The sequence below is a fragment of the Polypterus senegalus genome, chromosome 6 (assembly GCF_016835505.1).
Source record: "Polypterus senegalus isolate Bchr_013 chromosome 6, ASM1683550v1, whole genome shotgun sequence".
Classification (NCBI taxonomy): Eukaryota; Metazoa; Chordata; class Cladistia; order Polypteriformes; family Polypteridae; genus Polypterus; species Polypterus senegalus.
In genome coordinates this window covers 83,277,411-83,290,445 of record NC_053159.1, presented here as the reverse complement: position 1 = coordinate 83,290,445, position 13,035 = coordinate 83,277,411, and the positions used below count along the sequence as shown (strand labels likewise).

General features: G+C 40.2%; 1 protein-coding gene across 2 annotated transcripts in view; it reads right to left on the bottom strand.

Moving 5' to 3' along the window:
* Positions 1–10,317, bottom strand: part of asb1 (ankyrin repeat and SOCS box containing 1) — a 29,356-nt gene extending 19,039 nt beyond the window's left edge. Inside the window, exon 1 of one of the 2 annotated variants that reach the window (XM_039756434.1) lies at positions 10,069–10,317. In XM_039756434.1, the coding sequence (XP_039612368.1) occupies positions 10,069–10,192 (124 nt within the window). In that variant the 5' untranslated portion in view covers positions 10,193–10,317. The remainder of the gene's footprint in view (positions 1–10,068) is intronic. The other variant, XM_039756435.1, reaches the window with a different exon arrangement.
* Between the last annotated feature and the right edge of the window lie 2,718 nt (positions 10,318–13,035).

Here is a 13,035-nt window from a genome sequence, read left to right as displayed (position 1 = left end):
TATATATATATATATATAGATAGATAGATAGATAGATAGAAATATATACATAGATAGATATGAGAACAACATATATATATATATAGATAGATAGAGATATATATATAGATAGATATGAGAACAACACTCATATCAATGACAAAACAATTACATTAACAATCATGTTACGTTATTTTTAAAATTTTTCCTTTTCTTTTTCGTACCTTCTTTAACACACTACTTCTCCGCTGCGAAGCGCGGGTATTCTGCTAGTATATCAATATTAGGGGAAACACCCCCCAAAACTAAATACCCCAAAATCCTAAAAATACTGACTGATTTGATTGAATTTTGGCAATGATATAAAAAAAGGACAATTAGCCAAACCGTGTTTTTTTCTTTTAAATTTTTAGATAAACATTTGTCAATATTTATTAATATTACGCTAACATAAATGCTCCATGCTGCACTGAGACAAAACGAAGGACATGGCAGAAGCAATTGATAGGCCATGCAAACAGCACCACTAACCAGATGGGTGGTTGGACAGGAAAACAATAGACGTGATCACATTAGGTGTGTACAGTCAGGTGTGAAACGGAAAATGAAAGTTTGGCAAAGCTCATGGAAAATGTAGATCACAAAGGTTATGAAGCATGCTATAAAACTCCAGTGAAGGTGCCAAGCACTGTGGCTGTGCATATAGGTGTTGCTTCATTAGAAGCAAAAATGGAGGGAGAGAGAAGTAAAGGAGGAAGTGGTGTCCTTGGGTTGGAGACAAGCTGGGATTGATGCTGTCAGTTTAACCTAAACATTTCCTTGACAAACTACTCCAATGTAATATAAATTTATATCAATAGACTTTAAAGGGTGACCCCCACCTTCAACATCTGAAACCACTGAAAAACGGAAGTTAGATTAATTTGAATTAGAAATACACGCTGACGAAATGCCTCTAATGTATTAAAAGGCTAGCCAAGGTTTCCTTTACAGTAAGTCCTAACACTGCTCGTGAATTCATGAATGGGAAGCAATCTAGCACCAATCAACCAAGCATCACATATCTATATGCAGTGAGTGGTTAGTATCTCCGCTGGGTTAATTTAAGTAGTTGACAGCCTGGTCAATGTTAGCTAAAAAGCTTTGTTATGCCAGGCATGCAAAGTGCAATTTTTAGAAATCATGGTTAAGTGACCACTCATACTGCACCACAGAGTTGCCAGTGGTATATGTGCTCAGACTCTACATGCACATGCCATAACGTATGTCCTCAGATCGTATGTATACGTGGCCCCGATGGACAGTTTTACCAATTGACATTTTTCAAAAATGTTTTACTCATTGAAAAAACAATATGGCCACAGGCCTCTCAAAATGTCAACAAAGAAAAGAACTGCAATGCTTGCCCTTGCTCTACCTCTACTGTGCTCTGAAACAACAAAGAAAAAAAGGTGTAACTGTAAACATGGCTGGTTGAGGTCTAGACAACATGGTCTGTCAATTTTACAGAGAGAACTGAAGGTACATAATCTAATTTACTGCTGAGTATGTTTATTTTGGGTTCTTCCAGCAAATGTTTCCTAAGATGCTTTTGTCATTGGCCATTTAGCTATACTGTATACCACTCAATTTCTCACTGCTGTTTTAATTGATCACTTCGACTTCAAATTCAATATGTCAGCTGGCCAACCTGTTGAAGTAATTGTCACTTTAAATCATGGTGTTAATTTCTTTTCATGTTGTAATACAGATGATTCATATGAAAGGGTTCCATGACATTCTGCACATGTAATTCTGACTGTTGTCATTCTTGAAACTCCCGTCAGCTGCTGCATAATGAATTTTGAGAAACTTGACGTCGAAAGAAGAAATTAAGCTTGTGAAACTGTTCAAACTACAAAACAGCCATATGAAATTTCTGACATGACAGAAATTATTTGGATTGTACGACGGTCCATTTGTAAGATACAATCGGTTACCAGAACCCCTCATACTGCACAGGAAATGACAGCCAATGAAGCTGAAATTCAGGCGGACTCAGAAAAACAAAACACTCAGCAACTACAAATCTGGCTTACAACTGTGGCAAAAATCACACAGTGGATGCCTGGCATTAGTGAAGCAGGATGGAAACTTGTGTCTCTTTTTCCTTAAAGTGCGGTGTCTAGACCACATGTGGTTTATATACATACTATTGCAAGTCAAGAAGGGGGAGGGGGGTACTTCAAGTAACCCGGGAATCACAAATAACTACATAGTTATTTAAAACAATCAGGCTGTTCCCCAACATCCACACTACACAATGAACTCAGATTCTCAAAGAATTGGGTCTAAAACCAACATCATAACGTACCATCTGAAAATCTCACTGACGTTCCCTGTAATGTGTCATTAACTTTGCCAGAAATAGACAAATGGAGAACACTGACAAAGTGCCAACACTATTAACAAACAAGGGAGAATTTTATTAAATTAACAAAAAGAAAACATTATGCATGCTGTAAAAAAAGGCGCTATATAGGCGCCTGACCCAACACAGATGAACACGGAGGCACATGTAAAATTAAAGACTTTTTATTTTCTCTTCAGCCGTGGGGCACATCTTCCCCGGATCCCACAGGCCCAACACAGTCCCAAAAGTACAAGCAAAGACACACAACACACATCTCTCTTCTACCATTACTCCTCCTCCAGCTTCGTCCTCCTCCTCCCTAATCTGGCCGTTGAGTGGTGGTCGCAGGCTCCTTTTATTGGTTACCCGGAAGTGCTCCAGGTAGTTGATTGCCGACATCCGGATGCACTTCCAGGTATGGCGTAACCAGTGCCCAAAAGGGGCCAGCAGCTCCTGCTGCAGTACCCCCTGGTGGAGTCTGCGGAACCCAACAAGGCTGTGGAGAACTCCATCCCCCCATGGAGCCTTGTGAGAGGCTGAGGCACTGCTCCAACCCAGAGGGGCAGCCATCCAGCATCCAAGGGGAGGTATTGCACTGATCCAGGCCTGCTCCCCCTGAATATATAATGAAGGGGCGCCCCGGCCAGGCATAAAACATGGTCATTCGCCACAATGCATTCTTCACTACTTCTCACACACAGGTACCTGTCACCATTCTGCTTTACTGTAACTACTTTAGTAAGCACTATACTATTATGTTATTAATACTGTAGCATACTTTATATGAATGCCACACCATATACTATAATAACTTTACTTTTTGATCATTTGCTGGGAGTGTTGTCCTCTCTTTCTCGATGTTTTCAAACTCAGTCCCTCTCCAGTCTAACCTTTTCTGGTCACTCTTTTAAATTCACTGCACTGTCCATTTCTTAATTCCATGGGGCCAGTGACATGCTGCATCACTGCTACTAGTCTGCTGTTACACTACCTTTATGGCCAAGGAGTTATTATTGATCACTGGCTAAATTCCAAAGTAATAAAATGCAAATCTAACAACATTTGATTACAATTTTACCATTTTTCAAATAAACACACTTAGTAAAATAAATGTTTTAATTGTAATGTGCAAGTAAAATAAGTGATTGTTAGATGGGCCACAGTATCTCTGACCTCAGCAAATTGATCCCTGGCCTGAAACACTTCAAATACAGTACTACAAATGTATATTTAATATGTTTTGTTTTTATTGATTATGTTTTGACAATTTTAAAAAAGGAAAGAAAATTCAATCTATATACTACTTAAGTTACATTTTTCTGAGATTGATTCTAAATAAGATGCTTTCGCTATCATGATAAGGCAAAATGTTATTTTGCATATTTTGCCAAATGTGCAAATTGTTTATAAAATGCCCCTAGATATCTTTCAGTCAATGGGGCAAAATTGCTCCCAAATATTATATCTTACCCTACCAACAATATATTAATGAGAAGGACTTAAAAAGGAGTAGGATGCTTTCAACGTACACCCATGCACTAAATGTCTCAACTGCCTCCCGAACAAGCTGCAAACTTGAGAAATGTCACACGGTTAGTGTAAAAGATCTAATGGCTGCCTATGTCTATAACATCACGCAATATAAAAGACTCTAAAACAATGTAAATTGAGATGTATTAAACATTCCCATATTCACTTCGTAGCACTGAGATCACCACAGCCTAAAGAACCCCGTTGGAAGAGCGTCTTGTCCAAAAATGAAAAGGGCGAATATCCAGAGGAGGGATAAAATTTACAAGCTCATCTGGACATGGAAGAGGTGAAGATCTGGAACAAGGACTAAAGTAAGGTGGAAAGAATTCAGACATGGGCTGACATCATATTGAGTAATAGCGAGCTCAGGTACTATGATTTTTGTGTGGAAAAATCAGGAGGGCAACTGGAGATTTCTGTGTATGTACAGTGATGAAAAAGGGAGCACAGCACAAAAGTTCGCTGATGACACTGCTATTGTGGGCTGCATCAGGAGTGGGCAGGAGGAGGAGTACAGAAATTTAATCAAAGACTTTGTTAAATGGTGCGACTCAAACCACTTACACCTTAACACCAGCAAGACCAAGGAGCTGGTGGTGGATTTTAGGAGGCCTAGGCCCCTCATGGACCCTGTGATCATCAGAGGTGACTGTGTGCAGAGGGTGCAGACCTATAAATATCTGGGAGTGCAGATGGATGACAAATTGGACTGGACTGCCAATACTGATGCTCTATGTAAGAAAGGTCAAAGCAGACTATACTTTCTGAGAAGGTTGGCATCCTTCAACATCTGCAGTAAGATGCTGCAGATGTTCTACCAGACGGTTGTGGCGAGTGCCCTCTTCTACGCGGTGGTGTGCTGGGGTGGCAGAATAAAGATGAAAGATGCCTCCCGCCTGGACAAACTTGTTAAGCAGGCAGGCTCCATTGTAGGATTAAAGTTGGACAGTTTAACATCTGTGGCAGAGCGACGGGCACTAAGCAAACTCCTGTCAATCATAAATAATCCACTGCATCCACTTAACAGTGTCATCTCCAGGCAGAGGAGTAGCTTCAGTGACAGACTGAGGAGATCGTTCCTCCCCACACTATGCACTCTTCAATTCCACCCGGGAGAGTAAATGCAACATTAATTTTATTTTAATTTTTTTCATTTTTATTACTATTTAATTTAATATTGTTTCTTTGTATCAGTATACTGCTGCTGGATTATGTGAATTTCCCCTTGGGATTAATAAAGTGTCTATCTATCTATCTATCTATCTATCTAAAACTAAATGTGTGATTAAGGCATTAATTGTGGACTGGTGATTCTAAATTGGCCCTAGTGTGTGCTTAGTGTGTGGGTGTGTTTGTGTGTGTCCTGCGGTGGGTTGGCACCCTGCCCAGGATTGGTTCCTGCCTTGTGCCCTGTGTTGGCTGGGATTGGCTCCGGCAGACCCCCGTGACCCTGTATTCGGATTCAGCGGGTTAGATAATGGATGGATGGATGAAGTCATCCATGTCACTGCCTGGGAAAGTAAGTTACATCATCCTCGCTGACTCAGCAACAGAAATGATTTACTTTGTACCAGTGTCTTTTTGTTGAATCGTTCTCTTGCCTGGTTTTTGAGTTATTACATGTTATTTGACTTTGAATTTTGCCTCTCAACTGGGTTTTAGTTGTTTCTGTTAATGTTTATTTACTTTGTTTTGCCTTTTATTCTCACCTCCTGATTTTCTTTAAAAATTAGTTATGTTTTCCTGCCAAGTCAGAACATGGAGATGACACAACATCCATTGATTATCCAACCCGCTATATCCTAAATACAGGGTCACGGGGGTCTGCTGGAGACAATCCTAGCCAACACAGGGCGCAAGGCAGGAAACACACCCCGGGCAGGGCGCCAGCCCACCGCAGATGACACAACACACCATATTCATTTTTTTCCCCCATTGCTCTGGAGTTTAGGTTTTGTGTTCTATGTACCAGTTTATGCACCTTTGTGTACTGGCCTTAGAAACTGATGGTACCAAATAGCATCCTTGCTATAAATTCCAACTTTATGAAGTACACAATGTACCACTTTGTTGAAACTGAGTCACAAGAGGTATGGATTCAATTCACTTTAATTTGTGAGGGTGTACTTTCTGGCATTTAGCAGTTGTCCTGTGAAGTGCCCATCTATCCCCATAAGTGAGCTTCAAATTGTGGCCACTGTGTCCCTTTGCCATGCAGTTTGTATATGTTTGGCCTACATTATGTTATTATTTATGAGACTCTTGTTCTTGACACTTTTGGGCGTCTTCGAGGAGATTCTGGTCCAACGTTCGGCGTCTCAGGAGGGGGAAGCAGTGTGGTGTCAACACTGTATATGGTGGGGATGGTGTGCTGCTGACCTCGACTCAGGACGTTTTTGGTTGGTGGGGGAGTATTTCGAAGACCTCCTCAATCCCACTAACATGCCTTCCAATGAGGAAGCAGAGCCTGGGGACTCTGAGGTGGGCTCCCCCATCTCTGGGACTGAGGTCACCGAGGTGGTCAAAAAACTCCATGGTGGCAGGGCCCTGGGGGTGGATGAGATCTGGGCTCTGGATGTTGTAGGACTGTCTTGGTTGACACATCTATGCAACATCGCATGGACATCAGGGACAGTGCCTCTGGATTGGCAGACCGGGGTGGTGGTCCCCCCCTTTAAGAAGGGGGATCAGAGGGTGTGTTCCAACTACAGAGGGATCACACTCCTCAGTCTCCCTGGAAAAGTCTATTCGGGGTTTTGGAGTGAAGGGTCCGTAGGATAGTCGAACCTCGGATTCAGGAGGAACAGTGTGGTTTTCACCCTGGTCGCGGAACAGTGGACCAGCCTTCAGATGTCCTTGGATGCCTCCCTGGCGAGGTGTTCTGGGCACGTCCAAACGGGTGGAGGCCCCGGGGAAGACCCAGGACACATTGAAGGGACTAGGTCCCCTGGCTGGCCTGGGAACGCCTCGGGATTCCCCCGGAAGAGCTAGAAGTGGCCGGGGAGAGGGAAGTCTGGGCATCTCTGCTCATGCTGCTGCCCCTGTGACCTGACCTCGGATAAGTGGAAGAGGATGGATGGATGGATAGATTGTCCTTAACACATGAAAAATGTTTGGTTCTGATTCGTCACAGAAATTTCAATGTGGCAATTAAAGAGAAAGCAACCTCAGAAAATGTTTATACTGCAGAGCCTATGGACAGCAGTCTATAGCCAATTAATGAAACACATTTTCATTAAAATAAAAAGGACAATATACAGTATATATGCTGCTGCAACAAACTTTTGTCCTATGGCAAATTATAATCTGTACAAAATTGGCCTTATCTGTATAATAAATAAACTTAACACTTAATACTTAAAACAGTATACAAAAGCAAAAGTACCCTTGGCATAGTCATGTACCATATAGAGTATAACAAATTTTATTATATACTGTACTGTACTCAAATATGTTTGGATTCTGACAGCGTACGAACTAGGAGTATAATGATATGGATGTATTTATTCATATTGCTAGATTATAAAGTCTTCAGGACAAGAAACCTTTTAAACCAAACAGATATATTGCATTTAATTCCTTTTTTTTATTATTTACAGTATGTAAAGTTTTGATTAAACCAGCCGTATACTATGTGCACTGTAATGGCAGAACAGTGATGAGAGGTGCACACAACATGACTGGATGTTCCAATAGGGCAAACTCACACCTTCTGCATATGAGGATCTACACTATTACACGTTAACTAAATGACGTGATTTCTACAGAAATCAAAATTACCACCATGCTGTCATGCCTCTTAAATCTAGTTTTCAACAAACACAGACATTTAGCTTTTTTTTTTTAAACCATATTTAAGAGTGTGATTCAAAAAATCCTTGGGCAAAGCAGAAGAGATTTTTTTAAATAGCTAGTAATACTTTAAATATGAATCTTGATTTCCACAGTGTAGTGGTTATTACATTTACTTAAAACACAAAAGCTCCCTGGTGGCATGGTGGTGCAGTGGTAGCACTGCTGCCTCGCAGTTAGGAGACCCGGGTTCGCTTCCTGGGTCCTCCCTGCGTGGAGTTTGCATGTTCTCCCCGTGTTTGTGTGGGTTTCCTCCCACAGTCCAAAGACATGCAGGTTAGGTGCATTGGCAATCTTAAATTGTCCTTAGTGTGTGTATCCTGTGGTGGGCTGGTGCCATGCCCGGGGTTTGTCCCTGCCTTGCGCCCTGTTCTGGCTGGGACTGGCTCCAGCAGACCCCCGTAAACCTGTGTTAGGATATAGCAGGTTGGAGACTGACTGACGACCTAGTTTAAAACCAGATGACAGCAGTCTTTATTTAAGTCCTGCAATGGACTGGTGCTATATCCAAGGTTGGATATAATGAGTTTTAAAATGTGTGCAGGAATGAATTTAAAATGGGGGGCATGGGGGATAGGGTTGACAAAGAATCAATAACTAGCCATGGAAGCAGCTGCTCTGCTTTCTAAATGACCTTATTATCATCCTTTACCTTTCATTTACAAGCATGTGTAATCTGCATTCTTTTAAGTTAAATGTCTGCCAACTCAACGTTAATTTTCCACAAAGTGCTCCTAAATAGGACAGCTCTCCGGTTTATTAGAGCCTATTGGCAAAATGATGTGACTTTACATGTCTTGTGACTGATCAGAAACAAGTCCTTTGTTTTTTAATGCAGGATTTTCTAGGGCTGTGCTTCAGTTTTGTTTTGTGAAAGTAATAAGCTGATTAACATTTGCAACCAGAGTGAAGCTACAGGAGAGCCTAGAGGGGATACGGCCCCATTCAGAAGCCTGGCCCACCCAAATGATGAGACGTTATTTTGCACCTGCCTAAATTATTAGTATTTGCCATCGATGTTGAGTGAATACTGAAAGGTGAATAATTTTGAAAAGTGCTGGTAAAGTCACACTATTGGCATTATTATTTTAACACATCTTTGTTTTGTTGTTTGCTTGCAATGCTTTGGCCTAACTTTGATTTGTTACATTCATGCCATACTGAATTCTGTTCTAATGAAAAATGATGATCTCTGATACACACAATGATTTGCTTGAGTCCGAGTCTGCGGCTTCCCTACTCCCATGAAAACGAGCAAAAAAGATTTACAAGCATGTTTTAATATTTACTATACTATTATTGATGATGAATTTATAAAGATGCTTTAAAAACAGAGTCTGTGGATATGTGCATTTGCTTTATTCAAGGATGTGTTGAAAAAGTTAGAGGTATTGGATTTGTAGATACACACGATTATGACCACTAATGACATTACAGAGAGAATCCTTGGCGGTGTTAGTGCCACTGAATGTAGGACTTTCCATTGTGGTTTTTGCTGGGGCTTTAGTAATGTCGGAGGAAAAAAGCAGGGTGCAGGTGCTCCTGAAGGGGCCTTGCTGTAGTGAATTAGGTACGCTGCAATTGTGCAGTTTTTGGAAGTTGTTTCTGTTAACTTCATGGAAGTTGTTGCAGCCTGGTAGTTACGCCTCAACTGTCTGTAAAGTATTTGCATACATAATATATTAATCTGTTGCGGTTAATTCTCCTTTAATTCTCAAAGCAAATTTAACTACTTGTAATTCTGTCTTTAGGTTGGTGAAAGCTTAATCATCCTAGCTAATGCATCACAAACTCCGCAATGGGCTTTGAATGATAGTTCTACCAGAATGAAGAACTGTTTTCTGGTCAAGACTTATGGCTTGCCTATTAAAATGTTTACAGAAAACCTCCATTTTGCAATTCCTGGTTTGCAAAAGAAGTTCGGTACCAAATTTTAATTTAAAGAATACTTAATGGAAAGGAAAAGCGAAGGTAACATTGGAGACAATGTAATTTGAAGTTTTGAACTGCGTTAAACGCAATGCAAATATGTTCTTTCTTTGTTTCCTTCTTTTTTTTAACACTTGATAATCTGTAGCAATGTGTTCGAAATAGCTTTACGACGTTTATAATGAGGTAATATACCGAAAACCAACGGGACATTACACGCGAAATAGCTAACTGCAATTACAAAATTGAGTCAACTTCGCTGGTTGAAATTATTCAGACGAAATTAAATTATACAGGTTCGCCCTGCTTATTCAGACTTTGGTAGGGTGCAAGTATAGTCAGCCTACCGTAACATGACCTCCACATTAATTTTTTTACAGTACCTGAATTCACATTGCATCTGCTGCCAATATGAAACATCAGCTCAGCTGTATCGTCAGGATCAGTGTGACGAAAGCTGGCACCCTGGGGTTCTGTACTTTCTGTCACATCTCCGTCTTCCGCCATAGCTCCCTACATTCCCCCTCTTGGGTGTAGCATATGCTGAAAATCGAACCCCGAAATCTGACTGTATGTGACAGATTGCATATTATGATTCCGCCCCCTGCATTAAACGATTGGACACAACTAAACATCAATCTCTATCAAGACAAGTCACGTGTTACTTGTAGCCCTTAAATACGCAATACTATCCAGTACAGTGCGCCTTTAGGGCCAAAAGTCTTCTGTAAGGATGGTCGGCCGACAACAAGCCATTCTGCGCGAAAGAGAATCAGACGGTAGATCAGAGCGAGGGTGCGAGGTTGTTGACGGCAGTATTTTAGAGTACCACAAATACATATCCATACAGTATAAGGTTTTTGTTGATTTTATCCGGAATATTTTTTGGTATTGAATGCCATTCTAGTAAACTTGTATTTTATGTAAGCACAGTATCATACAATTTTACAAAGCCCTTTTAATCAATATATTGATATCTTAAATATTTTGGACCAAACAAACAAATGTAATAGTAACTTTATCAGGATTCATATCTCTTTATTAAATCAGATTATCCAAGGACACATAGTTCATGTGATGCATCTATTACAGACAGCTTTGGTGTCACAATCCCTCCTGATCCATTAATAGTGTGTTTGGTGTACTTCCAGATGGGCTTAAAGTGGAGGAGGACAAACAAACTGTAATTGCTTTTACATCACTACTGGCACATAGACTTATCTCGCTGAAATGGAGGAATCTTAACTCACCTCTTTTACGTCAGTGGGGCAATTGATTTTATATACTATTTGAAACTGGAAAAATTTAATTCCCCCTTAGAGGATCTGTGCAAAACGTTTTTAAAACCTGGCAGGATCTAATTAATAACATTTTAGAATAAGCATTTAAATTGAGGAAGCAGATTCTCGTCCCTTTTTTCTCTTATTTAATGTATTTATTTTACTATTGAAGTTTTACTCTGTTGGCGTAGCTCTCTTTCTCATGGGTGGGGGGTTGATTTGACTTGAACTTAGTTCTGTAAAATTTGACTTGCTTGTATAGAATGTTATTTGCTTTTGATAAATTCAATAAAATACTAAAATAAAAACAACTCAAATACACACTAGAATTACTAATAATAATAATAATACATTTTATTTATACAAGGCGCCTTTCAGAGAACTCAAGGACACCGAACAAACAATAAATAAATAAATACAAAACACAATTATAAACAACTTAAAACATCAGAAAATCTAAAAATTAAAACCAAACAAAACCACTATAATTAGGAGGAAGAAGAAAAAGCCATTTTAAACAAATGTGTTTTAAGTTTACATTTGAAAGATGAATATGATTTGATATTTCGGAGATCCGCAGGTAATGAGTTCCAGTGCTTGGGAGCAGAACGGCTGAAAGCTCTGCTCCCCATGGTGGTTAGACGGGAGGGAGGAACGGTCAGATGGATGGAGGAAGAGGATCTAAGGTTATGGGATGGAATGGCAACATGTAGAAGGTCAGACAGATATGGAGGTGCGAGGTTATGGATGGCCTTAAAAGTTAGTAGCAGAATCTTAAAATCAATACGAAACTTGATCGGGAGCCAATGAAGCTGCTGCAAGACCGGAGTAATATGGTGAAAAGATGGGATTCCAGTGATGATACGTGCTGCAGAATTCTGGACTAACTGAAGCTTGTGAAGAGATTTATTAGGGAGACCAAAGAGGAGTGAATTGCAGTAGTCCAGCCGAGAAGTGACAAGACTATGAACAAGAATGGCAGTAGTATGAGGAGTGAGGGAGGGACGAATGCGATTAATATTACGTAAGTGGAAGTAAGCAGACTGGGTGATGTTATTAATGTGACATTGGAAAGATAGAGTACTGTCGAGGATGACACCCAGACTCTTGACCTGAGATGATGGGGAAACAACAGAGTTATCAATAATAAAAGAAAATTATTGGTTTTGGATAATGATGATTTTGAACCAATGAGGAGAACCTCAGTTTTGTCACTGTTTAATTTAAGAAAATTTGAAGAGAACCAGGATTTAATTTCAGAAATGCAGTCAATAAGTGAGGATGGTGGAAAAGAGGAGGTGGGCTTACCAGCAAGGTAGAGCTGGGTGTCATCAGCATAACAGTGAAAATTAATGTTATATTTGCGAAAAATATTGCCAAGGGGAAGAAGGTAAATAATAAAAAGAAGAGGCCCCAGGACAGAGCCTGGGGCACACCAGAAGTAACAGCGGTGGGTTGGGATGTGAAAGTTTTAAGCTGTATGAACTGAGTGCGGCCTGAAAGGTAAGATCTAAACCAATCAAGTGGAGTGTGAGTAATGCCAATCAAAGATAATCTATTAAGGAGAGTGGTATGACAAATAGTATCAAAGGCCACACTCAGATCAAGAAGGATGAGAATAGTGATTAGACCAGAATCAGCAGCCATAAGAAGGTCATTGGTGATTTTAACAAGTGCCATTTCTGTACTGTGAAGGGGGCAAAAACCAGACTGGAACTTCTCATATAGATTATTGTGAGTCAAGTGGGTGTGAAGTTGGATAGCTACTATTTTTTCAAGAATTTTGGAGATAAAGGGCAAGTTAGAAATGGGGCGAAAATTATTGAAATTAGTAGGATCACAACCAGGTTTTTTTAATATTGGGGTTATAGCAGCAGTTTTGAAAGATCAGGGAATAATACCAGTAGTAAGAGAAGAGTGAATGATGGCAGAAATAAGAGGGACTAGAGAGGGGAGGCAGGCTTTAACCAAAACTGTAGGCAGGGGGTCCAGCTGACAAGTAGATGACTTGGATTTGCAGATGAGATCTGAGATTTCAGAGGAAGTGGGAAGCTGGAAAGAAGAGAAAGA